This window comes from Astyanax mexicanus, chromosome 19 (genome assembly GCF_023375975.1).
Source record: "Astyanax mexicanus isolate ESR-SI-001 chromosome 19, AstMex3_surface, whole genome shotgun sequence".
In the NCBI taxonomy this organism is placed as follows: domain Eukaryota; kingdom Metazoa; phylum Chordata; class Actinopteri; order Characiformes; family Acestrorhamphidae; genus Astyanax; species Astyanax mexicanus.
Window position 1 is genome coordinate 32,177,141 of NC_064426.1, and position 27,860 is coordinate 32,205,000.

The 27,860-nt window shown below is 38.9% G+C and overlaps 1 protein-coding gene across 1 annotated transcript in view; it reads left to right on the forward strand.

Annotated features, from left to right (window-relative positions):
* Positions 1 to 887: 887 nt before the first annotated feature.
* The window catches only part of tecpr1b (tectonin beta-propeller repeat containing 1b), a 33,252-nt gene continuing 6,279 nt past the window's right edge, over positions 888 to 27,860 (forward strand). Inside the window, 21 exon segments of the mRNA XM_022673259.2 lie at positions 888 to 1,287; positions 3,556 to 3,798; positions 5,298 to 5,483; positions 6,564 to 6,686; positions 8,180 to 8,302; positions 9,305 to 9,479; positions 11,138 to 11,235; positions 11,549 to 11,650; positions 16,648 to 16,778; positions 17,988 to 18,193; positions 19,134 to 19,406; positions 19,794 to 19,900; positions 20,489 to 20,644; positions 21,201 to 21,350; positions 23,416 to 23,573; positions 23,784 to 23,911; positions 25,018 to 25,111; positions 25,197 to 25,293; positions 27,058 to 27,137; positions 27,229 to 27,285; positions 27,435 to 27,609. Of these exon segments, the coding sequence (XP_022528980.2) occupies positions 3,574 to 3,798; positions 5,298 to 5,483; positions 6,564 to 6,686; positions 8,180 to 8,302; positions 9,305 to 9,479; positions 11,138 to 11,235; positions 11,549 to 11,650; positions 16,648 to 16,778; positions 17,988 to 18,193; positions 19,134 to 19,406; positions 19,794 to 19,900; positions 20,489 to 20,644; positions 21,201 to 21,350; positions 23,416 to 23,573; positions 23,784 to 23,911; positions 25,018 to 25,111; positions 25,197 to 25,293; positions 27,058 to 27,137; positions 27,229 to 27,285; positions 27,435 to 27,609 (2,844 nt within the window). The 5' untranslated portion in view covers positions 888 to 1,287; positions 3,556 to 3,573.

Below are 27,860 nucleotides of genomic sequence, written 5' to 3' on the forward strand. Positions count from 1 at the left end.
TATTTTGAGATACTAAGTCAGTATTTTGAGATACTATGTCATTATTTTAATGTTAATGCTAATGTTTTATTCTAAGAAACTTAATCGGTATTTTAAGATACCAAGTTTTTATTTTGAGATATTTAGTGTTTATTTTGAAATACAATGTCGTAATTTTAAGATGCAAAGTCATTATTTTGAAATACTAAGTCAGTATTTTGAGATAATAAGTCATTGTTTTTAGATGCCAAGTCATTATTTTGAGATGCTAAGTTGTTATTCTGAGAAACTAAATCGTTATTCTCAAGCATCTCAAAATAATGACTTAGTACCAAAATAATGAGATGGCAATTTACTTTATAATGAGAAAAAAAACCTACAGCCTGTTTTTTTTAAGGTGGCGGGATATGCTTCCATGCTCTTGTAAAATTTAAATCGTACATTATTTATTATTTTAATATAATAAGTACAATTTAGAATAAGAATTAATATTTTTAAATAGAAAGTCAGAGCTTTAAACTCATATGTTCTCCTTTTTAGAAGAAACGAGTTTCCATAAAATACTGTAGCAGGATTATTATTTATATATGTTTTATATATAAATAACAATATATAGAACATCATAAATGTTCTATATACAGTATAAATCATGAGAGAGCGAGAGAGAGAGAACCCTAGAATTTCACAACCTACCTAGTGCACCTAGTTTAAGAAATAAGGTGCAATTCCAGCCTCAAATAAATGAGTTCCAGCCTCAAATAAATAGCTTTTATTTTTGTTTATTCTCAGATGAAGGACTGTTTAACACTGTTTAAATTTAATTTCTTTTTTGTTGGAATAAAACCAAGAAAATGATATGATATATGATAATAAAAAGATGGCAGCAGGATCAGACGAGCCTTTGTAGTGTTTGTAGAGTTTCTGAAATGAACCGGACTGGGAGAAGGTGAAGGTGTGTGTGAAGCAGATGGAGTGTTAGTTAGCGATCATGTGCCCCTGATGAATGTTAATTATTGATTGGGTGAAGAATAAATAATTGAAAATGCAAATGTGCGCGCATAACAATAGCACGCCCACTAGACAAGGAGCTCAGGCTGGCTGACCAATCACAGAGCTGGGTTTCTGAGCGCTTCTGCTTAGCGACCAATGCGAATGAGAGCAGCTCGGTTTCCTGTTTGGGTTTCGCAGCCCGTTATAAAGCTAAAGCCTGTGCTGGAATGGGAATAAACTGATGATATTATTTATGAAGGACGGGATGGATACTGCCCTGCTGCTGCTGCAGACCCAGTAGTGAATACAAGTTAAAGCGTAAGTGAGTAAAAGTCGTGTGAATGTTTTTAAACGGTGATTAGTTTTGCTGGTGTGTAGCTGGAGCGTTAACCCGGGATCAGGTGGGTCAGTGATGGAATTCAGATCCGCCGTGTCCTTTTTAAACATTAGCTGATGAGATAAAACTCGCGGATTGTAGAGTTACAGCAGCCTGGTAATGTTTTTAAACTCGTACTGGCCGGGTTTATCTGAGCTGCTGGCTCAGGAAGCTGTGGACTGTCTAGTTTTAACGTTAAACTGCTGAACGCCTGTCTCACTCTTTCAGGAGTTAGTTTGTTGCTATCTGGCTATCAGTGACAGTTAGCTTAGCTTAGCTCCCATTGGCTCAGACAGCACTGCTGGCCGGCTAAGCTAACGCTAGCTATATTATCAGTTACTAAAACATGGCAGCACTCATTGGTTATATATATATATATATATATATATATATATATATATATATATATATATATATATATATATATATATATACATTTGTATACACTATAACAAATTCCTGTGTTTTTATACATTCAATTACTACAGTAAATAACTGTTTAATGATGTTCTGTTGTAAAGCTGTAGGGATGCCTTATGAAAACAGCTGCCACCTGTATAGTTAACTACAGCTCTGAAAAAAAAAATCTCAAAAACACTTCAGTTTCTGAATCAGTTTCACTGATTTTGCTATTTAAAGGTTTATGTTTGATTAAATTAACATTGTTGTTTTATTCTTTAAACTACGGACAACATTTCTCCCAAATTCAAAATAAAAATATTGTCATTTAGAGCATTTATTTGCAGAAAATGGGAAATGGCTGAAATACCAAAAAAGATGCAGAGCTTTCAGACCTCAAATAATTTTAAGAGTTCAGAAATCAATATTTGGTGGAATAACCCTGTTTTTTTAATCACAGTTTTTATGCATCTTGGCATGTTCCCCTCCACCAGTCTTACACACTGCTTTTGGATAACTTTATGCCACTCCTGCTGCAAAAATTCAAGCAGTTCAGCTTGGTTTGATGGCTTGTGATCATCTTCCTTTTATTAAATTCCAAAGTTTATTCAGTTTGGTAAAATCAAAGAAACTCATCATTTTAAGAGCTGTATAAAGCTAACAGTAACGATTTGAAAGTGGTTATATTTAAAATGTTTATTTTGAGAGACTAAGTTGTTATTTTAAAATGCTAAGGCATTGTTTTTTGTGTTTTTCAGAAGAAAAAAAAAACAAATGGCTATTTAAAAAATAGCAGTGGTTTAAGAAAATAGTTTATCATACACTGAGTAATATTCCACTCAACAATAAGACTAAAACACCACTATTTTAAAAGCCTACAGCCTTTCTTAATAAGAAATAAATGTATTATTATAGTAAACATCTCATAATTACCAACTGAATTGTGGAAATCGTTGTCTGCAGTGTTGTAGGCTGTAAGTGCAAGCAAGAATTTATGATGCCTCAGAACTGCAATACAGTAACATTGCAGTGTTTCTGCTGCCTGTGTTTACCTAACAGTGAAATTATTTGCAGAATAGGGCTGCCTATAATTTGACAGTACATCACTGGCAACTAAAACCTCCAAATATTTAAAGTCAATAAAATTCTTGAAAAGAATAATTTCAGTATTACCAGTATTACATGTATTAATTCATGCCAAAATATACTCTAAAAACTCTAATGCTCTGTAAATTTGTTTACAGTCAAATACTATTCTTATTTTACAGTAATAAGCCCTATCTGGACAGGATTAGTTTCTCAGGGGAAATGTCTCTGAAAAATATTTCACAGTTCTACTCAGTGATAAAGACTTGAAAACAATTAAGGGACTCATATGGAATTACATAGTAAAAAAACAAGTAAGATGGGTGATTTGGGATGAGCTGGACCACAGCTAATGATCCATATTATATTGATTCATAACTGCATTAAAAATATTAGATAAACCTTAATTTACTTAACCACTAACCAGAATTGTCAAACTATCCTCCTAAATCTAATCTAAAATGTATTTCCAACCTGTTATTTTAGAGACACTTTACATTTCTTCTGTTTTTTATGTGTGTGGTAAAATAAATAAATAAATTAATGTATATAAGTAAATGTAAAAGTAGCTGCATTTCACTGTGCTTTAGCGAACTGACATGATTTGTAACTGTACACCAAGTAAGTTAGCTAGCAGCCCTGTCCAGTCAGAAGGAGGGCACTAAGTGCGTAAGATTGAGCTATTATAAAATATGTATCTGGCTGTGTTTATCCTGTGTCTCTAGATTTCCAGGTGGCCTGTCATGCCAGGATCCCTCCTGTGGGCAGTAGATGTGTATGGGAGGGTATTCAGGCTCTGCTCCACTGGCGGGCGCTGGGAACGCAGTAAAGATGTGCTGCTTGAGCTGAAACGGGTCACCGCTGCAGAGCAGGGCTGCTGGGGCATTGGCTGTGATCATCAGGTGTACCTGAATGTGCTCCCAAGTGATGTGGCCATACGCCATCAAGAGGAGACTTATGAGAACCAGGTACAGTATACTCAATATGGAGACATTTATAGACACTCTTAATAATAGTCATCTTTATGTTGTACACATCAAACAGTAAAGTGTTGAATTAACTCCCATAGAGCGGATTTTTTCTCAGGGTTTATATAGCTCCACACTCTTTAGAGTTACGGTAAATCACATTTTCCAAAGAGTTAAACTTTAAACCCCTTGCCAGAGTTTCTTTTAAAATTCACATTTGTATTTGTTTAACTCCCTAAATCGTTACACCAGCACTGAACATAGTTTAAAAAACAATTGATATTACAATTTATCATTGAATTATTATTCAGGTGAGGTTAGCTTGTGTTTTGGTTCCAAAGACAGAATAAAACATCCCTGCTTACGTCCTTTAATTTTTTTTTTTTTCATTGCATTGAAACTTATAGTACTTTACAGTACATAATATTGAACTAGCTCTCATAGCCTACAAAATATTGGCTAGGCAAGAAACCATTATATATAATATAATGAACTACCCTATGGAAGGTAGCCCTGGTGGGCAAGACTACACACTGATGGTAAGTAAGGATTGGGGGGCACACCCATTTTGCAAATAATGAGTTTAATTGGGTCGAGTTTACTTAAATCCATGTGGAGTTGGGCGGTATGTATCGGGTTCATGTGGGTTAACACTGAAATATTCAACTCTGTCAAACAACTCCAACACTGAACACCATTTAAATCTGAAATTTCAAATTCTCAAATTTCAGCTTTCCAGTTTTTGCTGTGTACTGTACCCATAATGTCATTATGCACACATGTATAGCTTTTATAATATCTGTAATAAAGTATAGATGTTGGCCTAAGGAGCTGTTGAGCTGCATTCTTAGAAGTGATTGAGTTTAATCATGTGCCGGTAAATAAAAAGTGTACAATATGGACAAAGTACTGGAACAACTGCTTATTCACTTTTTTAGCAGGGGTTTTATAAAGTGTTTATTCTGCTTTTGTTGGAGTAACTCCCTCTCTACTGTTCAGGGAAGACTGTACACTAAATGTTGGAGAATTCTTCTGAGAATTTAATTGGATGGTCACCACTCTAATTAACCACTATCTCTTCAACACCCCCTTTCATGTCATAAGTACTAGATAAAGCAACATCATTCAAGGGAACCCAGTTCCACTGCTAAACAGCTAAATGTTGGCGGGTTTATACCCCTTTAGACTATATCTGTCATTAGGTGTTTTGGTGCCAATAGGTTCATGTTTATTATCTGATCCAGAGAGTCCAATTATATTGGTAGTAGTTCTCAACAAGGACTTCACAAGCTATTCCCACAACTGACACTGTGGATTAAATCATCCCCTGAGATTATATTTCAATGATTAGTTTATGTAGTTCTATCCCATGATTTATGGCATGTTAGTGTATGGATGTTAGTGTATTGATGAATGACCGGTGTCCACAGGCTTGTATTGGTGTAGTGTAGCATAGTGTAGTGTAGTGTGGTGTGTTCATACGTGTGAATGTGTTTCAGAGATGGAACCCAGTTGAGGGATACACAGACACGCTGCTGCCCACAGACCGCTGGCAGTGGACGGATGAGTCCGGACAGAAACCACAACCTCTCCACAGCTTCCACCTGCCGTCTGATAACTGGGAGTGGGAGGGGGACTGGTATGTGGATGATGAGAGCTGTGGGAGAGAGTCCACTGCAACTGGGGTGAGTGACTGTCCAATAATCTCTCCACTCCAACTCCAGTTCATCAATACAGATTTATTGTGTATATATAAAAAAAAAATACCTGTTGAAAGTTTGAACACACCTTCTCAATCAAAGTTTTTATTTTTTATTTTTGTAAATTTATACTGAAGTCATCCTGACTATGAAGGAACACATTAGAAATCATGTAGTAATTTAAAACAGAAAACAAACCAGAATACTCTGTGAAGCCTTTAGGGGTGCTGTTATCTTGCGACTTCTGAAGCTGGTGATCTTATCCTGTGCAACAGAGGTAACTCTTGCTCTTCCTTTCTTGAAGCGGTCCTGATTAGGGCCAGTTTCATCATAATGTGTTTAATAATTTTTGCAAATGCGCTTGAGGATACTTTCAAAACCATAATATGGATTGACTCAAAAGCATGACTCAAAAAGGGCTATTCGCTGTATACCAACTCTACCTACAGCTGATGCTTTTAAACACATTAAGAGGCAAGAAATTCAAGTAATTAACCTTTTGACGAGTTCAGCACAGCTGTTAACTGAAAGCCTGAATTCCAGGTGACTCTACCTCATAAAGCTGACTGAGAAAATCCAGCAAAGTTGTCATCTAAGCAAAAGGTTCTAAAATAGACAACATATCGTCGCTGTCCAATGAAAAACACTTATCTCCATTTTTGTCGATTTTTAGTTTACTGCATAATTTGAACTCACAAACTGTCCCTTACACTGTGCCAAAATTTCTTGATGAACAGACCAATAGAAACTCTTCAAAATTACCTGAAATAAACTCTTTTTACATGGACTTCCACTGAAAGTTTACAAGTTTTTTTTTCTCTCTCCTGCAAAGTTGCTGTTTTGGAGATAAGAGTTTTTCATTGGACTGTGATGATATTCTATATAGCTGTTTAGTAAACTTTAGTATTAATTTACAATGTGGAAAAAGTTTAAATAATGAAAAACCATTGAATTTAAGGTGTGTCCAGACTTTTGACTGGTATTGTACACTCATTATACATTTATATGTCCCTTGATCGTATTTGTTATAAAGAAATAATAAAGAAACTATGGTTATTAATACAGGGCTGGGAGTATGCTGTAGACTTCCCTGCCACCTTCACCAAAGAGAAGAAATGGAACTCGTGTGTTCGTCGCAGGCGATGGCTTCGCTACAGGAGATATAAAGCACGTGGGTCCTGGGCCAAGGTAAACAACTAAACTAGGAAACATTTATGGCTTTATATAGTTATTTTCTGCCAGGTTCAAGTTATCTATACAGGTTTAACACTTACTATTTTATTATAAACAGTGTATTAATCTCACCACATTGCAGTTTAGTTCAGTTGCAGGTTTATTTTATTTTTTAATCATCAAGTTATCAACTACTACCATATGTTTTGCACTATAAGTTGCACTGTCAGGTGTTATTTACCAGCGCTAACTAACCACGCTGAAATATTGGAAATCTAAGCTTACTGTAAATAAACAAAAGCGCTTTACTCTCTCAAATAAACAGTTTTCAGGAGAGAAATCTGCATAGATTTACATCCAGCACTCGTTTCTTAATACATTCATCTTTCCTATTAGTACCTGGTATCATTTATTTGCATAATGGGCGTGTTCATACAAAAGGAGCACCGGGTTATCAGACGCAATTTTGAGTTAAGAATTTTAAGTGCGCCATATAAAAAATATGGAGTAATAATTAAATATAAAAAAATAGCTTAATTTGCCTCAATAAACAGTAGTTGTCATATTTATGGTCTAATAAAATGGAAGCCCTTGTTTGCAAAAATACAAACTGATGGTGAGTTAGTGGCACACCCATTATGCAAATAAATGATGCCAGGAACTGATAGTTATATTAATTTGTAACGATACTATGCTATTTAAAGTCAGTACGACTCCAGTGTCTGCAAGGTTTTTGCTCTGATAACTAATTTTGTATTTTCCTTGTGTATGCATATTAATTTTTATATGGGAATCCCAGTTCTTACTTTAATAATGTTGCACCCATGTAGGTCTGTCACAGTAATTACATCATTAACTTACACCGCCTGGACAAAAAAAAGTTCTCACACACTAATATTTGTTTGGACCACCTTTAGCTTTGATTGCGGGACACATTTGCTGCGGCATTGTTTCTATAAGCTTCTGCAATGTCTCAAGATTTATTTCAGTCCTGTGTTGCATTCATTTTTCACAAAGATCTTGCAGCATTGATGAGTCTGATCACTGCACAAAGTCTTCTCCAGCACATCCCAAAGATTTTCAATGAGGTTAAGATCTGGACTCTGTGGTAAACTCTCAATCCATGTGTGAAAATGATGATCTCATGCTCCCTGAATCACTCTTTCACACTCTTTTCCAGCCCTATAAATCCTGACATTCTCATCTTGGAATATGCCCGTACCATCAGGGAAGAAAAAAAATATTGATGGAATAACCTGGTCTATATTCAGTATATTCAGGTAGTCAGCTGACCTCATTCTTTCAGCACATACTGTTGCTGAACCTAAACCTGCAGACCAACTGCAGCAAACCCACATTATCTGCTTAGTTAAATCCAGGTGGTGACTTTTTTTTTTTTCAATGTTCAATATTTAAAAAGTATTTTAAATGTTTTTATTTTACTTGTACTCATGTTTTCTAATGATTTTTTTATGATTCTGTGTTAATTGTGTGCTGTACTGATTCAGGTGCCTTTAGACAGGGGCCAGCCTCCCCCAGAGCCCTTCACTGATATTACCTGTGGAGGCTGGGAGATCAGTGATAGTCCAGAGAAGCACATCTGTCTGTGGGCCGTGTCTCAACAAGGGAAGGTAAGACCAACCCCTTTCTAACAGAGAGATTAATTATAAAAATACTGAAGCATTCCATCTATTTAAATCCTCTCCACTGCAGATGTTAAACAGCAGTGAGATGGAATTGTGTTTATATAGCATTGTATTTAAAGTTATGTTTCTTCTACTAGGATGAACAAAATGTATATATATGTAAGCATTTTGGCCACTAGAGGTCGGTGCAGCTCTAGGCATGAGGGTCTCTAGCTCTGGCAGCAGCAGGCTTGTCACACTGGCTGTTTTGAGAGCAACAGGATAGTACCCTACTGATTATTAGTATACCTATTTATACAGCTCTGAAAAAAAAAATAAGAAACCACTACAGTTTCTGAATCAGTTTATCTGATTTTGCTATTAATAGGTATATATTTGAGTAAAATGTACATTGTTGTTTAATTCTATAAACTACAGACAACATTTCTCCTAAGTTCCAAATAGAAATATTGTCATTTAGACCAGAAAATGAGAAATGGCTGAAAAAAACACCAAAGATGCAGAGCTTTCAGACCTCAAATAATACAAGGAAAACAAGTTCATATTCATAGTTTTGAGTTTTAAAAGTTCAGTCCTCCACCAGTCTTACACACTGCTTTTGGATACCTTTATGCCACTCCTTGTGCAAAAATTCAAGCAGTTCAGCTTGGTTTGATGGTTGGGATCATCCATCTTCCTCTTGATTATATTCCAAAGGTTTTTTTATTTGGTAAAATCAAAGAAATACATACTTTTTAAGTGGTCTCTTATTTTTTTCCAGAGCTGTTTGTTCCCAATAAATTGCTTTGTGAATGCATGTTTCTATTGTCTATTGTAATTATTTTACACATACAAGGCCAACTGTAGGTAGTATAAGTGTGAATGAGATTAGTCTGCTGGTAACCATTAATTAATCACATGACCAGTGACTAAATTCCCATTTGTCTCTCTCTCTCTCTCACTCACACACAAACACTCTCACACACACACACACACACACACACACAGGTATGGTTCCGTACAGGCGTCAAGCAGCAGAACCCAGAAGGGACAGCCTGGGAGAACATCCCTGTACCCAAAGAGGTGTCCCAAATCAGTGCAGGTCCAGGGGATCTGCTGTGGGCTGTGCTGTGGGACGGACAGCTGTTGGTCAGAACCGGCATTAGCAAGGACTGTCCCAAAGGTCTGTCTCTCTCACTGATCACTCATTTCACAATTTTCCTCTCAGTTATTTGGCTGCCTAGAGATTCTGCATTGGCAGCAGTTCAAAAAGAGGTGAAGTCTGATTTTGCATGTATCTGAGGAGGCATGAGCTTGTCCTTAACCTCCCAGTGTTAAGAGAATTGCAAGTGATGGTCTAAGTGGATAGGTAGATTAAATGGGTCTGTTGTATTAAGGAGAAACCTTAGATACAAACTAAAAACAAAAAGTAAAAACGATTTGGAGTAAAATGATGTTACACTGACTTGGTCTACCTACATAAAAAAATGTGCTCATTTATAAATGCATTTTACGGGGCTCCGAGTTGTCCACTATAGTCAAGAGATCACTGGTTCGAATCCTGTTCATGTAGCTTGCCATCAGCTACCGGAGACCCAAGAGAGCACAATTGACCTTGTTCTCTCTGGGTGGGTAGATGGCGCTCTCTCCCCAAATCACTCCAAAAGGGTGATGTTGATCAGCACAAGGCGTCTGTGAGCTGATGTATCAGAACCAAGTAGCTGCACTTTCCTCCAAGCGAACTGTGATGCTATTCAGCAATGCTGCATCAGCAGCAGTTCAAAAAGAGGCAGAGTCTGACTTCACATGTGTCGGAGGAGGCATGTACTAGCCTTTACCCTCCTGGTGTGTTGGGCCTCACAAGTGATAGAGGGAGTCCTAATGAGTGGGTTTGGTAATTGGCAGTGTAAATTGAGGAGAAAATGGGAGAAAAAATAGAAATAAAATAAATAAATAAATAAATGCATTTTACATTTACAGCCATGGATGAAAGTATTGGCACCCCTGAAATTGTTAAAGAAAATTAAATATTTCTCCCGTTGTGTGTATTGGAAAACACAAAAAAACAAAGAAAAAGGCAAATTTCATATCATTTCATGTATACGTTTTACACCATTTGGAACAAATAACTAAAATCAGTTGCTTCCTATAACCATCAGCAAGCTTCCTACACCTTTCAACTGGAAATTTGGACCACTTTTCTGTTGCAAACTGGTCCAAGTCTCTCATATTTGAAGGGTACTCTCTCCCAGCAGCAATTTTAAGCCTTTTCCACAGGTGTTCAGTGGGATTCAGAACTTCAGAATTCTTCAACGCTTTGTTTGTATCCATTTCTGGGTGCTTTTTAAAGTATAAGCTTTGGGTCATTGTCCTGCTGAGAGAGACCCATGACCTAGAACACAAACACAGCTTTTCTGACACTGGGCCCTGCATTGCGACCCAAAATGAACTTTTTGAGTATGTTGCACACTGAAGACAAAGGAACATGAAGATCTCTGGCGATGGACTTTTGAGATTGTTGATGTTTATTCACAATTTTGGTTCTCGAGTCCTCAGACAGTTCTCTTCTCCTCTATTTTCTGTTCTTCAGTGCTGTTCTCCATCTTGTGTCTGTGTGGATTGAGTCAACTTCTCTCCTTTCTCTCTCTCTATCTGGTTGCAGCCGTGAATTTTATAATGTTTTATAATAAACGAGCATCACATGCATGAAAAGAAACCTTTTTGAAAAGGACTTTTGTGTAAAACTATGTTATTTTGTCTTTTTTTCAGCTTTTCTATGTAGTTCTAATAGGTGCAAAGAAAATAAATGTAAATACTCTTCACTCGTTTTTCCTTCCACAGGTGTATCATGGGTGACAGTGGATCCTCCGAGCAAGGCCGGAGCGATTCACACAGCAGTGGGGGTTAACGTTGTTTGGGCAGTCACCAAGGATAACAAAGTAAGTGTGTGTTCACCACAGCATGTTTCCACAGTGATTTATATACCTGGGGTCTGTACTAGGTCTCTTTAGGCAGTAATAGACATTTACACATGGGAGGCACTTCTGTGAATCTTACGCCACCTGACGTGAGAAAGGTCAAACGCACACGTGCACTTCATGGACAATGGACAACTGGTAGTGTGTCTATTTACACTTGTGTGTTCTACATTAGAACAGAATGTGACCCAGTGTACATATGTATGTATGTAAGCATGCATGCGTTTCTGCTTATATGTGTGTGTGTGTGCGCGCATGTGTGTGTGTGTGACAGGTGTGGTTCAGAAGAGGAGTGAACTCCCATAACTCCTGCGGCTTAGGCTGGATCAGTATTGGTGGAGAGATGGTGATGATCAGCGTGGGGCCCAATGACCAGGTGAGAGCCGGCGCGAGCTGGAAATAGAGGAGATGAGAAGATTTTACGGCCCAGCTGTTACATTTCTTTTACCATATATCAGTGCCTTTAAAGACGTGCGAGGATACACTCAAGGTCACCCGGCCGCAGCTTATGTGACTCCTAGACTGTACACAGTTCTTCACATTGTAAAACAGTAAAGATAGAACGTGTGCTGCACTGATATCCTGATATTATGAGTGTCTAGTCTCTAGATTTACTCACATCTTTTATTTCCAACATTTTATAGATATCCGGCGGACTGTGTAAGGTGTGTTCTCATAAACATGCAGTTCATACGCTGCTCAGTTCAGTTCCAGGAACTGCTTACATTGCTTGAACGTGTAGATGAACCTTACAATGATTTTCTCCTAAATATTAATACACAATGTTGTGTTTTTTAAGCAGTTCGGGGGTTAACAGTAAAATGTTGCTATACATACTATAAGGTGCACTTAAAATCCTATTTTTTTTTTTTTTTTCAAAAATTAACAGTGCGCCTTATGTATGAATTCTACCAGTTGACTTGTAAGGAGCAGTAAATCCGCTCTGCTGAAATACAGCATTATAAAGGAGTTTTCGTAAAGTTCCTCCAGCACCAAGGCTGGAGCAGTATTAGCATTAGCTGCTAACCGCATCGCTAGCTCTTTCATGTTCTGAGGTGAGTATATCGAACTGTAGACTGCATGTTTACCATGTTAAAACAAGCTACGTGGGACAAACCGCTAGCTGATTGCGCCTTGGATTACCAGAACCTACTCAGGGTTCCTCAGTGTAGGGCTGTCGGGCGACATTTACTATCGCTAAGCACTTTGTTCCCTCCACTGGCTTCCTGTTGCTGCCCGCATCAAATTCAAAATTATGACGCTGGCCTACAAAGCCAAAAATGGACCAGCTCCTTCAAACTTGATGGCAATGAGGATCAAAGCCAGATCTGTACCAAGAGCTCTTAGAGCTTCCAGTATGGCTCGGCTCGAGCCACTATCCCTCAAAACCCACAGGAAACAAACATTCCGACTCTTCTCTGTGCTAGCACCAAGGTGTCAGAACAGCGAGTCCCTTGCGATCATCAAACACCAACTGAAGACTCATCTTTTCAAAGAGTTTCTAAACTAAAAAAAAAACTCGTAGGGTTCTAAACATGATCAAGCTTTGTGTATCTCTTGATCCCAGTCTACAAACTGGCTCTGGATATTTTGAAGTAACAACGAAGCACTGTTGTAAGTCACTCTGGATAAGGGCGTCTGCTAAATACCTTAAATGCAAATGTAAATGCTAACCGCGACTAGTGCTGCTAATGACCACGCTTTTGAAAATATTGTAAATCTAAGCTTACTGTAAATAAATGGAAGTGATTTACTCACCCAAATAAACAGTTTTCAGGAGAAAACTCATTTGACTTTAAAATAATTAAAGTTTTGTTTACTGAGACCTGCTGAATTAGACATGGCGACACCCCTGTTCCTTTTTATTGTTGCATAAAATGCGCCTTATAATCCAGAAAATAGATTTTCATTAATAGTGCACCTTACATTGCAGTGCGCCTTAATGTGTTTGATCAAACACCCTGTCCACCTCCTTGTTTCTAAACATGTTCTCCATTTTTCAGCTCCACTGATGATACAGAATACTTTGTAGTTTTTTATATTTACAGACTGTACACCCTGGATGTTCTTCAATGGTCAAAAACCCACAGGAGAGACCACCACAGAGCAGCTATTATTATTTAAGTGGTGAATCATTCCCAGTCCTGCTTCGATGACTGGACTGGCATGGTGGTGGTGTGTTAGTAGTGTTTGTTTTGCTATGTGTGTTTGTGTATGATTGGCCGATTGTGCTCTCTCGGGCTCCGGCAAGCTGCATGACCAGGATTCAAACCAGCGATCATTCTAGGGCACTTTTAACAAGCATGTAAATGTCTGCAACATTTGTGTGCGACCTCCCTGTTCACTAATATTGCTGCATTATGATTGTGTAGTGATATTTTAATGATATTTCATGGTGTGGTTCTCCTGGGTGACAGTCTAGTACACATGTAAACAGCATGTCCTTGGGGAAACCCATCTGCTGGGTGTGTGAGTGGAGAAGCGGGGGGGAGCGGGTGCAGTTCAGTTGAAATTACACCATCATTCTCACATGCAACCTTAGGGATTAAGCACCATTAGATCCTCTCCTCTGACGACCAGTATGTTAATCCTGAGGGGCAGAACCGTCCTGTTTCTGTACACAAACACACACACACACGCATAGGGACACATACAGTCAAGACTCCAGCACACACCCTCTTCTCACATTTCCCTGGGTGTAGCTTTTTGGAAGGTCTGGAGCTGCTGAGTGTCAGTTTGGAGTTTGCTAGCGATGCAAGACCCCTACTACTCTCTCTCTCTTTCTCTCTCTCTCTCTCCCTCTCTGTAACTTAAGCAACAGGCTCGCTCGCTCTGCCTGCGTACCCCAGCCTTATATATACTCCTCCTATACTCTGGGCCCAGGACGGCCATATGGGAGCATATCTAATTTGAGTTTGGCCCCTTGCACCTCATGCCCATATTTCACATTTCATTCCCAGCAGCCCTGGCTGCGAGCGGGGCTCGGATGCGGCGCTAATATTTGCCCTCCTCCTTTAATTTGGACTAATCAGAAACAATATCCCGCCTGTGTCAGCACCAAAAAAGAACGTGCTGGAGGATCAGCTTAGGACACGCTGAATGACCAATATGCCCCGCTTTTCCTGATTGGCTCCCGGAGGACAGCGGGCTTGTTTTATTCTCCTGGAGGAGGCTTGGAAGGAGGCTTGAGGAGGGGGATGATAATGACTTGTTGTCATAACACATCATAACCTTACTATAATATAGCTACTGTAGTGTGTGGCATGGGATCCTGTTACACTTCTATAATTATACGTCACAGAAAATGATATCTTGCCATTTGAAAGTGTCTTGTACATGTGCTCATTTGTTGAACGATAACGTAAAAAAAAAAAATAGAGCTGTAGAGGTTGTAGAGGTTCCTTATGGTGTTCTGTGATAATCCATCACAGGCAGCTTGAATATTCCTTGAAAAAAAAAAAAAAAAAACATTGTAGAGGTTCCTAATGGTGTTCTGTGATAATCCATCCCAGGCAGCTTGAATATTCCTGCAAAAAAAAAAAAAAAAAAACATTGTAAAGGTTCCTAATGGTGTTCTGTAATAATCCACCCATTCCAGTAGGTAGCATGTTTATCATCTATCATCCCACACATTGTCATTCAGGGACAGGTCTGGAAGCCACTGAAGTGGCTGGCTATGGCATTTGTAGCACAGTATTTGTGTATTGAGTACTTTAAACAATGACCTGTTTAATAAATATATTTAATCATCACATTCACACAAAAACCTTATCCCCCCGAATCGGAAATATATTTGCAGTATGAATAACGATCATAAATAATTGGACCAGAAACGAGAATGTTCTTGGCTCATGACGTATTTCAGGACTGCTAGGTCTGCAGCATTCTGCAGGCCTCGAGACTGTATTTGATCCGACACTGTCCTGACCTAAATGTCTGCTGGTGCCCAGGACAGTGTGGGGTGGTGTATGACCATTAAGTTTAGGGTTTTTTGGACCTCTGCCACTGCTGAGACACGCTGCATGTGACACTCAAAGCCTTAGGCCAGACTACAGTCTACAGACTACTGTCCTGGTCCGAACACACCTGATTCAAGTTATTATATTCATTATATTCATAATCAAACAAAGTGGAGTGGCTAAATGATTGTGAGCAGCTGGTAATGTCAATTGCATAAAATGTACTGTACAGTAGACACATATATAGCTGGTCAAATACAGCTACTTATTATTTAATAAGGAATCATATCAAGTACATGGAGTTGTAGAGGTTCCTAATGGTGTTCTGCAATAGCTTGAATATTCTTGCAGATTTTGCATTAGGGTGGTTAAGTGTCATCCCACACATTCTCATTCATGGGTCGTATTATATGGCGTATTATTTACTGTATTTTGCGCACTATAAGGTGCACCGAATTATAAAGCACATTATCAATGAACTTCTATTTTCTGGTCTATTTTCATACATAAAACACACCAGATTATAAGATGCATTATGCGACACTGGTAAGGAACAGGGTTGTTTTCCTTCTAATTCAGCAGGTCTCTCCACTGGGTGGTGGTTGTGAGGGTAGGCTAACTAAGTTAAGTAAAGTTAAGCTTAGTAAGCAAAACTGTTATTCTTAAAAAAAAAAAAAAATACGTTTTAAGTCAAACGAGCACTGGATGTTAATCTGCACAGATTTTTCTCCTGAAACAGTTTATTTAGGTGAGTAAAGTGCTTCTGTTTATTTATAGAAAACTTTAAAGATTTCCAGATTTCCACTAAGGCTGGGTGTAGCAGCATTAGCATTAAAAGCTAACCGCTAGCACTAGCTACTTTTAGTGGCTAATTCCACCTGACAGTGCTACACTGAGGAACCCTGAGTGTTTCAGTAAGTTGGGGAGATATTAGCGAGCGGTTCATCTGATGTAGCTTGTTTTAACATGGTAAACACCCAGGCTGCAGTCTGATATACTCATATACTCTGAACGGTGAAAGAGCTAGCACTTAGCCTGGTTAGCGGCTAATGCTAATGCTGCTTCAGCTGTGCTAGACAGGGTTAGTAGCAAGTTACAGGCCAATATTACTCACCTCTGAATAGCAAAAAAAGAGCTAGCGGATAGCGTAACATGACATTGGGCTGTCACACTGTCCTGGTTAAAACATATCTGATTCAAGACATAATATACTCATAATCAAACAAGCTTTAGTGGCTAAATGATTTTGAACAGCTGATAATATCAATGGCATGTAATATACAGTATAGACATATATAGCTGGTCAAACACTGCTGCTTATTAATGAATAATGAATCATATACAGTAAATTATGAGATATGTATTATGGATAAAGGCAGCAGTCTGAAAATATTGTTTTACTGTTTTACTGCAGGTGTGGGGGGTCGGCAGCGAGGACAGGACTATTTATTTCCGACACGGGGTGACCCCCACCGAGGTTACCGGGAAGACATGGGCCCCTGTGTGTGCCCAACTGGACAGCAGTCATTCCACAAACAGGCCCAGGTCAGTGACTTGGACCTTAGCAGTCATAAACCTTCTCTCTGTTCTGTCTTGCAATACAGCTTCCTGACCAGCAAGTGGAGCCATTCAGATGTCCAATGTCAAATTTTTGGATGGTCTGCTTTAACCAATATGCTCATCTGGGGCTATATATATATATATATATGATGAGAACTACAAATAAACTCGGCTGAGCGGAGATTAGGCGATGTTTTAACACCTTCTGGTCCCATCCCTGATTCTGATGAGGCCCATCGTTAGCCTTCACCTCCAAAGTGGAACAACCCAAGGACAAAACATTCTATTCCCAGTCCCAGTTGGACTGCCTGTACATGCATGACCTCACATGGGCATGTTATCTGAGGTTGTTTTACTTTATGTAAAGTATGCTTAAAACATGATGACAGAGACTGTAAATTATAGTATATCAAAAACAATTGGCTGCAATTATATCTAATTATATCTATATCTATATCTAAATCAATCTAAGTCTATACTGTATTAAATTTGACCATAAATATTTGTATTTAAAGCAGCATTGCTTAAAATCGTTCTTTCAAACTGAAAGCAGTAATATTCAACATCATCAGTGTGCTTCTGCAGCCATCCTTTCAAAGCCAAATATATTAATTCTAAAAACAGAATGGTCTGGTAGGTCTTTTTTTTTACTATTTGAACTGACTGAGGAGAGCTGACAATAATGAATAAAAAAAGAGTGAACCACAATGCATGTGTTTTAAAAAAAAAGTAATTTTCAGGGGGAATCCTGTTTATGTAGCTTGTCATCCACTACCAAAGCTCTGAGGAAGCACAATTGGCCTTGCTCTCTCTGAATGGGAAGATGGTGCGCTCTTCTCACATAACTTAAAAGGGTGATGTCGATCAGCACAAGGCGTCTGTGAGCTGAAGTATCAGAACTGAGTCGCTGTGCTTTCCTCCGAATGCGCTGTAATGCTACTCGGAAATGCTACATCAGCAGCAGTTTAAAAAGAGGCGGTGGCTGACCTCACATGTAACGGAGGAGGCATGTGCTAGTCTTCACCCTCCTGGTGTTAGGGCATTACTAGTGATAGGGGGAGTCCTAAATTAGGGAATATTTAGAAATAATTAGAAATAAAAATAATAATTTAAATTAATAATGTAGCTGTAATGTGTTTTAGATGGCTCATATTTTCACCACTCACCACCTCCCTCTCTGTGGTCCCCGAACAGTGATGGCAGCTTCTTCAGCGGTCAGCTCACCGGCCCTTCTCAGGGCTCCGTGCTCTCCTGCGAAGACTCTGATGTCCCCAGGCCGCACATCCCCAAGATCACCAGCGATAGCTTCATCTCAGCCCTGGTGGCTGACCGCAGTGCTCCTCCGGAGGCTTCTGCTGAAGCACCTAGCCCTGCTACACCTGATGTGCAGGACCAGGATGGTAGTGCAAAGAGACATTTTGTACATATACAGAATTATATGACAATGTTGACTCATCTTACAGTTTCAACAATCGTAAGGATATATTACATCTGTGTAAGCTTTGCATGACAACTGACAAAAACTCTTGTTTTGTCCTTTTGTACATCATTTCACATCTGAAAGTGTAACAACAGCAGATATTTTTTGGAACCTTTAATTATAAGCTAGCCATGCTAAGTGCTAGCTTTTTTGCCTTTCAGAAATGAGTATATTGGACTGTAGCCTGCTGATAAACCTGGCTAGCACTGCAGGAGCAGCATTAGCATTCGCTGTTAACCATGCTAAGTGCTAGCTTTTTCACCATTCAGAGACAAGTATATCAGACTGTAGCCTGCACGTTTACAGTGATAAAACAAGCTATGTAGGGCGAACTGCTAGCTGATATCGCCCTAGCTTACTGGAACACTTGGGGTTCCTCAGTGTAGCGCTGTCTGGTGGCATTTACTAGCTCTATCCGCTACCAGCGATTAGCCACTAATGCTAATCCTGCTGCACCCAGCCTTAGTGGAAATCTGGAAATCTAAGCTTACTGTAAATAAATGGAAGCAATTTACTCACCCAAATTAACAGTTTTCAGGAGAGAAATCTGTGTAGATTAACATCCAGCACTCGTTTGATTTAAAAAGAAAGAACTGCTGAATTAGAAGGAAAACATGGCGACACCTCTTATCCTTTCTATTGTTGCATAATGCTCCTTATAATCTGGTGAGCTTTATGTGTGAAAATAGTTGTCACGAAAAGCTTTTGTAAGTGCTGTGTAGTCTTTTAAATGCCATGCTTCAGGTAGAAGATGCCAATGTTCTCCAAGATAGGACAAAATAGATGGGATTTCCCCCTTAGTACTACTCCTCCATGCAGAATTCTTTCAGTTGTCCTAATATTTTGTCATTAACACACAGACCCACAGGAGGCTCCAGTAGAGGGCGATGCTCCTGCCCAGCCCCCATTACTCCAATCCAGCCAGCTGAATGGAGGTGAGCTGCCCTGGAGTAATGTGGATCTGGAGGAGCTGAAAAGTCCTCCAGCCAGTGCTGTGCAAAGCTCTGTGGCCACATACCACATGGATCTGGGAGCCATTGTAGAGCAGGAGGAGGCGCCACCGTGGGCCTGGATCACAGGAGGAGGATGTACGATAGACTCTAATTCTACCATCAGCTGGCTGGAATCTGCAGGTACTTGTTTCTTATGGACACGATAAACACGATAAATCCAAGAGGCTGAGGTTTTGTATAAAAGGAGAGTACTTTTATAAAGTGAACAGATTTAAAATAATATATCATATATATATATATATATATATATATATATATATATATATATATATATATATATATATATATATATATCAAACATACAAATCCATGTTTAAAATCCACCCAGTCTGAAGAAAATAGAAATAAATATGCGATTTTTACATGTACTGTATGCAAATTGTGGTTACTCATACTTTGGTCTTTACTCTATGCTATCCACAATATATGTTTATTATAAATGACTGCTTCTCTTTTTTCTGTTTTCTTCTTACCCATTTTTGTCTTTCTGTCTTTTCTCTATAACAGATACAGGCCTGCTATCGCCCTCCATCACTCCTGCTCTTGGTGCAGCAGCTGCTCAGGGCCCTCTGGCAGAGAAAGCACTGCAAGAAAAAGAGAAAACTTTAGAGAAGGTGCACAAGATTTTGCTTACAGTAATGCTTATATATATATATATATATATATATATATATATATATATATATATATATATATATATATATATATATATATATATATGTATATATAGCCCTGGAAAAAATAAGATACCATTTAAAAATGTTTAAAATATAATCAAGAGGAAGATGGATGATCACAAGACATCAAACCAAGCTGAACTGCTTGAACTTTTGCAGCAGAAGTGGCATAAAGTTATCCAAAAGCAGGGTGTAAGACTGGAGGAGGAGAACATATTAAGATGCATGAAAACTGTAATTAAAACCAGGGTTATTTAACCAATTATTGATTTCTGAACTCCTAACAATGTTCATTTTACTCAAACATAAACCTATAAATAGCAAAATCAGAGAAACTGATTCAGAAACTGAAGTGGTCTCTTGATTTTGTTCCAGAGCTGTATATATATATATATATATATTAATAATTACTAGAGTAATTATTTTCATACGACTTTTTACATTTTACACAACAATCTGAACTTTCTATTTCTTACATTTTACATTACATGTTACTGTGTTTGTGTGTGTGTGTGTGTGTGTTAGTCTGTGAGTGTGAGAAAAGGTGTGATGCGCTGGTGGAGGGACTGGCCGCCACAGCAGTGGGAGGAGGTGGGCGTGACTCTAGAGCGGGTCAGAGGGGGTGGAGCTCCTCGGGACGACATCCTCTACATCTCCTATACTCACATCGAGGAGAGGAGGGTGAGCGTGCTCGTTTCTCACACACCATAATACTAATAATAACTTGGTAATTTCCCTGCATATGTTAACAGTGGTGTTAAGACTAGCTTAAGCCCAACTTTTATCATCTGTCAATATTAAAACACTGATTAGCTGAATTCCAAAGGCAGTCAATGTTCTGATTCAAGGAACAGAATATAACTAAACACAAAAAATAGTGTCATATAAAAGTACAAATTCACTTAATACAAATTCACATACAATTGTAAATATTTATAGATTTTAACTTGGGCTAAATTCAATAAATTAAATAATGCAAACTGAATTAATCTAATAGCTACATGAGCTAAAAGAGTATGTGGACATTATCAGAAAGGAAGTTTACTTCATGCTTTACACACACACACACACACACACACATTTCTGGACAAGCTAAGTGATACAGAACAATTACTGAAAGTGTAAAACAAAAAAAACAAAAACAAACATGTAAACCTTGTGGAAGTTATTTTATTTGCGATTTAAAGCATTTGCGATCTACTAATCTAATTTTCTGTAACTTCCTCTTCTATTCCAGTATCTGTATGCTGTGATCAGGGAGGTGACTGCTCTCGTTCCGGTACTGTGGGAGTCTTTATTCGCTCTGGCTGTTTATACAGCTGAGAGGACCAGGCAGAGGTGGCCTATTCTACTGGCTACAGAGTCCCACCATGATTTGGAAAACTGGGTAATATTTCCCACTGCCATTCAAGTAAAAGATACTAAAAATACTTAAATACCATCTATACAGTAATTATTACACAAAACACACATACGATTAGTATTATGTCCCATAACTTTTGCTGTGTCACTTTAAAGATAAAGAACGCTGCACTCAAGTATATGCAGGATATGTGTGTGGGGTTTCCTGCACTGACTGTGTATATGATCTCTCCCACAGTCACAGTCATTAATAACCACTGCACTGTTCACCGTGGGTGGTAATGCCTTCTGTGATGTATTTCCAGTAAAAACTAGTGGTGTCAATTGATTGAAAAATTTAACCCAGTTAATCACAACTATATTCTTTGATTAACTGCAATTAATCACACTTGTTCTTCCTAAGACGCAACTTTTTTTTTATAGTAGATATTTAAATGTAAATAAATGAATGAATGTAAGTAGTGGTGTCAATTAAAATACTAGTATATACTTGTATGTTAACATTACATGCTAACCTTCCTGGAACCTTTTTAAACTGTTGCTGAACGTTGTTCTAATGTTCTCTGTTGCCTGGGGCATCTAATAGTCAACAGTCTCTCACCAAGAGGTAATCTGCCCAAAAAAGTAGCATGTAAGAGTTTTTGTATAGAACACTTTTTTACGCCCCTGTGTGGCAAGGCCAGTGTTTATCAGACCCCAGCTGTAATGATTGACTTTAACTCTCTCAAGCAGATCAAACGTAAATCAAAGTGGCAGTCTGTATTATTTTGTTTCTAAACTAAAAGCAGAAGCATTTTTGAGTGGAGAAGGGATAAAATATTGTGTTTAATTGTACCAGTGTGCTGGAATGACCATCCCTGCTAAGCATAATATATAGTATTCATTCTAAAAACTGGGGTCGCACGTCTTTATGCACTTACACTTTATTTCACACGTACAGCCTCTGAAAGAGGATCCGGCTCAGTTTTACTGAACGCGAGCCGCTGGTGGAGCAATGCAGGCTTCAGAAGAGGAAACTCAGCCTTCAGTAGCTTATTCATCCATAGTATAAAAACAAAGAAACGAAGAAGTGAAGCAAGCTCTAAAGCCAAAAAGGAACGCAATAGAGCATAGGTCGGCAATAGGCGGCCCGCGGGCCAGATGCGGCCCGCAAGCAAGAAACATCTGGCCCGTGAGGTGGAACTATAATGAAAAAAAAAAATCGGACTGTCCGTCTCAAAAATGCTCTTTATTTAGAAACTTAATTTTCCAAAACAGAAAAATGTATTAAAGATTTTTTGATAGAGCCACGGGCTGTTAGATAACTGCTAGCTTCTTTATTCTGTTATTTTTTTTTTTATTCGTTTGTTTTTTTTTTATTTAACAAACAGGTATATCATTAATAGTGCCCCCAATGGTCAGTCCACAGATTTCACCCACATCAGCCCACTTGAATGTCTGCTTGTCATTTTAAGAGCGCCCTCCCGCCACCGCGCCCGCCAAGTGCTTGTGGCCCGCCATGTAATGGCTTGGAAAAAATCTGGCCCGCGGCCAAACTTAATTGCCGACCCCTGCAATAGAGTTTGTGCCAAAACTAGAAATAATAGCGGATTGGCGTTTGAACAGTGGAGAGAGAGCTCCATGACTGCGCCCTCTCATCCGCTCTGAAAGGAGACCGCATCACACCCACCCTGCAGAGTCGAGCACACGTGTCACAAGCAGCACCGCATAGTCCACCACGTTCAGGACCATCTGAGCTCTACCTGCCCATGCATCCTCCTCAAGCAGCCAGATGGAACTGCCAAGCTTTTCGGTCATTCAGCCGAGAAATTATAAAATTTGATAATTTACTTTGCCGCACTCACAAGATAACACCTAACAACCTATACAGGTATAGGAGGTAAGACCTATTGACCAATTTACTACGTTTGGCATATCAGTTCTCTGTTTGCCTGTGGGAAACCTCATAGCATAGCTTGTGGTCATGGCTGGACTGAATAGACAGTTATAAAATTTTAATCATCTGATTCTTGTCAGAGTGGCTTTGATCCCAGAGGATGAGTAATGACATTATTTAGATGTGAGTGTCTGTGTGTGTGTGTTTCCTGCAGCTGTCTCTGTTAAGTGAGTCATGCTGTGAGTCCAGAGCTCTCCGGTCTCCTCCGTCCAAACAAGCCCTGTGGGCCCTCACCTCCAAAGGAGACATCATGGTGCATGACCCGCTGCCCAGCCTGGAAGCCCCCGCCCAGTACTTACCCTGTGACCAGATGTAAGACCTCCTGCTGTGCTGTTCTTTGCATCTTGTTACGCCTGTACATCTGCTAGCTACCTGGCATCACCTGAGCATCAATGACCGTCTGTCACTTCTGCTTGATCATGTATTTAATTCATTGCATTACCTGTCTTCCATGAAATGGCTTGGCATGCATGCTTGTGGCTGGGTGTGTGTTTATGTGGGTGTGTGTGTGTGTGAGCTCAGGTTCTGGCGGCAGGTTCCTGGTCACCTGCTTTGTGTGGAGTCTAACAGTCTGGGTGTGGTGTGGGGCATCGGCTATGACCACACAGCCTGGGTCTACACGGGGGGCTGCAGGGGAAACCAAACTCAGGGTAAAACTGAAGAAGATGAGCTAGTTTGAAGGAATATTTCAGCATTTTTTACGTAAATCTCTGTCTGCTGCATCTGCAGTGTTACATCAGTAGTTTTAGTTCATTAAATTTTTTTTCCAAAAATCATCAATGCGCCTTATAATCCTTATAATGCTTTATGTATGAATTTTACCAGTCAGGTATTAAGGAACAGCAAAGGCCACTCCACTGAAGTACAGTGTTTTACAGGAGTTTCTCCTAAAGTATTAGCATTAGCCGCTAACTATGCTCTGCGCTAGCTTTTTGGCCAACCAGAGGTGAGTATTATTAGCCTGTAGTCTGCTGCTAATCCCAGCTAGCACTGCTGGAACAGCACTAGCATTACCGTTCGTGGTTAACTGCTAATGCTAATGTTCCAGCTTTTAGTGGAAATCTGGAATTCTAAGCTTACTGTAAATAAACAGAAGTGCTTTACTCACAGAAATAAGGAGAGTTTTCAGGACAGAAATCTGTGTAGATTAATATTCAGCACTTGTTTGACTTGACTGACTCGTCTGAAATGTTTTTCTTAAGGAAACAAAAAACATTGTGACACCCCTGTGCCTTACTAGTGTCGCATAAAATCCACCTTATAATCTATTGCACCTTATGTACAAAATAGACTAGAAAATAGATGTTATTTAGACGAAAAATATAGTGCGAAAAATACTGTAAACAAAAAAGGTTTCGTTAAACCAACGAAAATGTGTTTTATACTTTAGATTCTCCAGTGTAGCACCTTTTGCTTTGATCCCACCTTTACCCACTTTTGGCTGATTCTCTCTCCCTGGGATACTGCTTCCTGTCACATGACTTTTGGCATGGCAGTGTAATTGATGGTGCAGATGTGGCAGATAAAGAGATGCTCTAAAGAGCTGATAGAGTGACTGAAAAATGTTTTAAATGTTCCTTAAACTAACCAACATTATTAGTAATAGGTAGTATAGAGTTACAAAATAAAGCTGCTAACCAGCAGATGTCTTGCTTATGCTTGCCTATTACATTCTGCCTGTTTTAACTGTGGCTCTTTTAAAGCAGAAATGTGGTGGTCACTCCTGATCCATTAATCACATGTCACTTTATATCAGGTACTGAAGTAAGTCCACACGCACAGACTGATGTTAGAAACGTCTGCATCTACGAGAACCAGCGCTGGAATCCTGTAACAGGATACACAGATAAGTAAGTCTGATTCCAGCACCTCTTGATGTGTCTGTAGTCTCTAGAGCACTGAGGAACTCTGTTCTGTTATCTCTGACTCTGACAGGGGCCTTCCCACAGACCGCTACATGTGGAGCGATGCTCTGGGACTGAAGGAATGCACCAAAGAGAACACCACACCACCCTCACCACTGTGGACATGGGTAAGAGTACTGGATTTAGCTGTAGAACGGTGGTCGTGCAGCACTGGATGCTACAGTTTAGTGCTGTTGTATATTGTATGGGGCTCACACACCTAGTAAAGCAACCAAGAAAACCCATGAATAGTAATAAAATAATAAAAAGTATTTTCCTTGTTAAAAATGTCCATGTTGATGTCCACTATATGACCATAGTTTGATGTGTAGTTTCAATGTTTTATGGTCATTTTCTTCATAACTAGCATAAACAACTTACTAGTAGTTCGTCTTAGTAGCTAACTAGCTAACCTTTCCGTTCCACCTTAAATGGTGCAACAGACAGCAGCCTTGACAGACATGCTTAGGGTTGAAATTCTGTTAAAAACAATCATTCTCAATGTCAAGTGCATCATAGAGAGGCATTCCAGCTAACAATTTTTGGTTAGTAGAACATTTTCTGAATGTTACAGTTAACATTCTTAGAAAGTTAATCTGTCTAATAAAAATGTTTTAAGAACATCTAGAAAACATAACATATTGGTAACCTTGCTACTAGGGGTGTCACGATTCTCTTATCCTCGATTCGATTTTATTTCCGATTTTAGGGTCAAGATTCGATTCGATTCTCGATTTTCTTTTTTCTTTTTTTTTTTTACAGCAGAGAGGCCTATGTCAGTTTTAGATTAGTCTATGGTCAGTCATTGGTTTGATTAATCAACTTTACAATATCTTATTTTAAAAGGTGGGCTTGATATAAGTGATGCAAAGTGATACAAGTGATCTGTAATACACCACATTCGGCACTAATGGTCAAATTTAAATAATTTAATTAAGATATATATGTAATGCCATCTAGTGGCTTTTTTTGGTAGCAGCAGTGTGCACTATTACAACAGCAGTGCACAACATAAATAAATTATAAAAAAATAAAGGAACAGTCATGTACAAAATAATAGAACAATTAGAGCCTTAACAAACTGAACTCTATCCTACTATAACAGTTAAACATGAAAAATAAGACTCGGTCCCTGAGAATGACAAGTTTTTTTCTTTAACAAAGATATATTATTAACTTTATCTGAGAGAAAGATGCTCCTTAAGGTACCAAAACTATCAACATATTTGAGGCTAGACAAAACAACTGTTATATTTATATTTTCAAGTTTTTCTTTAAGAAGATGAAAATGTCCACATTCTCTGGAGAAAGGGCTGCTGTTTGAGCAGTAACAATGTGCGCGCTGCGCCATTTGCGGGAGGGATCGTCGATCCTCTTTTTGATTTCAAGGCTCGAGATCATTACATAATTTTGATCGATTTCGATATTTTAAAATATCGAAATCGTGACACCCCTAGTTGCTACCTGTTACTTTTGACATTTTAATAATGTTTGTAGTTGCCTAGCTGAAAAACATTCCTGGAACTTTATTTCTGGAACTTTATTTCTGTAATGTTAAATGCTAACCCTCCTGGAACCTTTTCAAATTGTTGCTGAATGTTCTTATAATGTTCTCTGTTAGCTGGGATGTGTAATATTCGACAATCTCTCACCAAGAGGTAAACTGCCCAAAAGTAGCATCTGAGAGCTTTTTATAAAGCACTTTTTACACCCCCTTGTAGCAAGGCCAGTGTTTAATCAGACCCCAGCTGTAATCATTTACATATCTGTCTGAGACAGAACTACATTCCAAGCTTTTAAATGTCTATTAAACATACAAGTGATCTATGGTTCTATGGTGGCCCACAGACTTACAGACCATCGCCACTCACACCAGTGTCTCTTGATTACAGGTATCAGACTGGGCTGTTGACTATAGCACTCCTGGAGGAGCAGATAAAGAAGGCTGGCAGTATGCGGCAGATTTCCCAGTGTAGGTCTTCATCACTATGTGAATGCAGTATATTACAATCGACCATAAATGCCCCACTTATCTGTGCTGTTATTTTTGTGTGATTTTTCAGAACATTTCACGGCTATAAGACCATGAAAGACTTTGTGAGACGAAGACGATGGGTCAGGTAAAATAAGCTTTTCTCTTATCTGGTCATTAGGAAAAATTGATGGTAAATAAAGTATTGTTTGTTTGTATTGTAGCAGTAAAGCCGAGTCTAAGCTCAAGCGCACCTGATTTAGGCCACTAATTTATGTGAGTGTGTTTCTTCCACAGGAAATGTAAGATCACGTTAGCGGGGCCTTGGCAGAAAGTCCCGCCCATCCCGCTGATTGACGTCACCATCCTGCCGTGTCTGGCGCAGAGCAGTCTGGAGCAGGTGCCTGTGTGGGCCATCAGTGAGAAGGGGGACGTGCTGTGCCGCCTGGGAGTCAACACTCAGAACCCAGCTGTGAGAAAACACCCATTATATACACAGTGCCTTTGTATAAATGCTGTTTATATGACAGTGCTTGAAATAGTGTTGAGTATTGTTCCTGGTCCTGGTTCCGGTACCACTTCCTGGCTTTTTTCCTTCACTTTCCAAGGGTGTTTTTTTACACCGACCTCGTTTAATCTGTTATTTTTTTTTCCAGTTTGGTCCAAACCAAAGTAGCAGGTGTGAAAGGTGCCTCAGGACAGGGTCTGAACTAAAGAACCAAA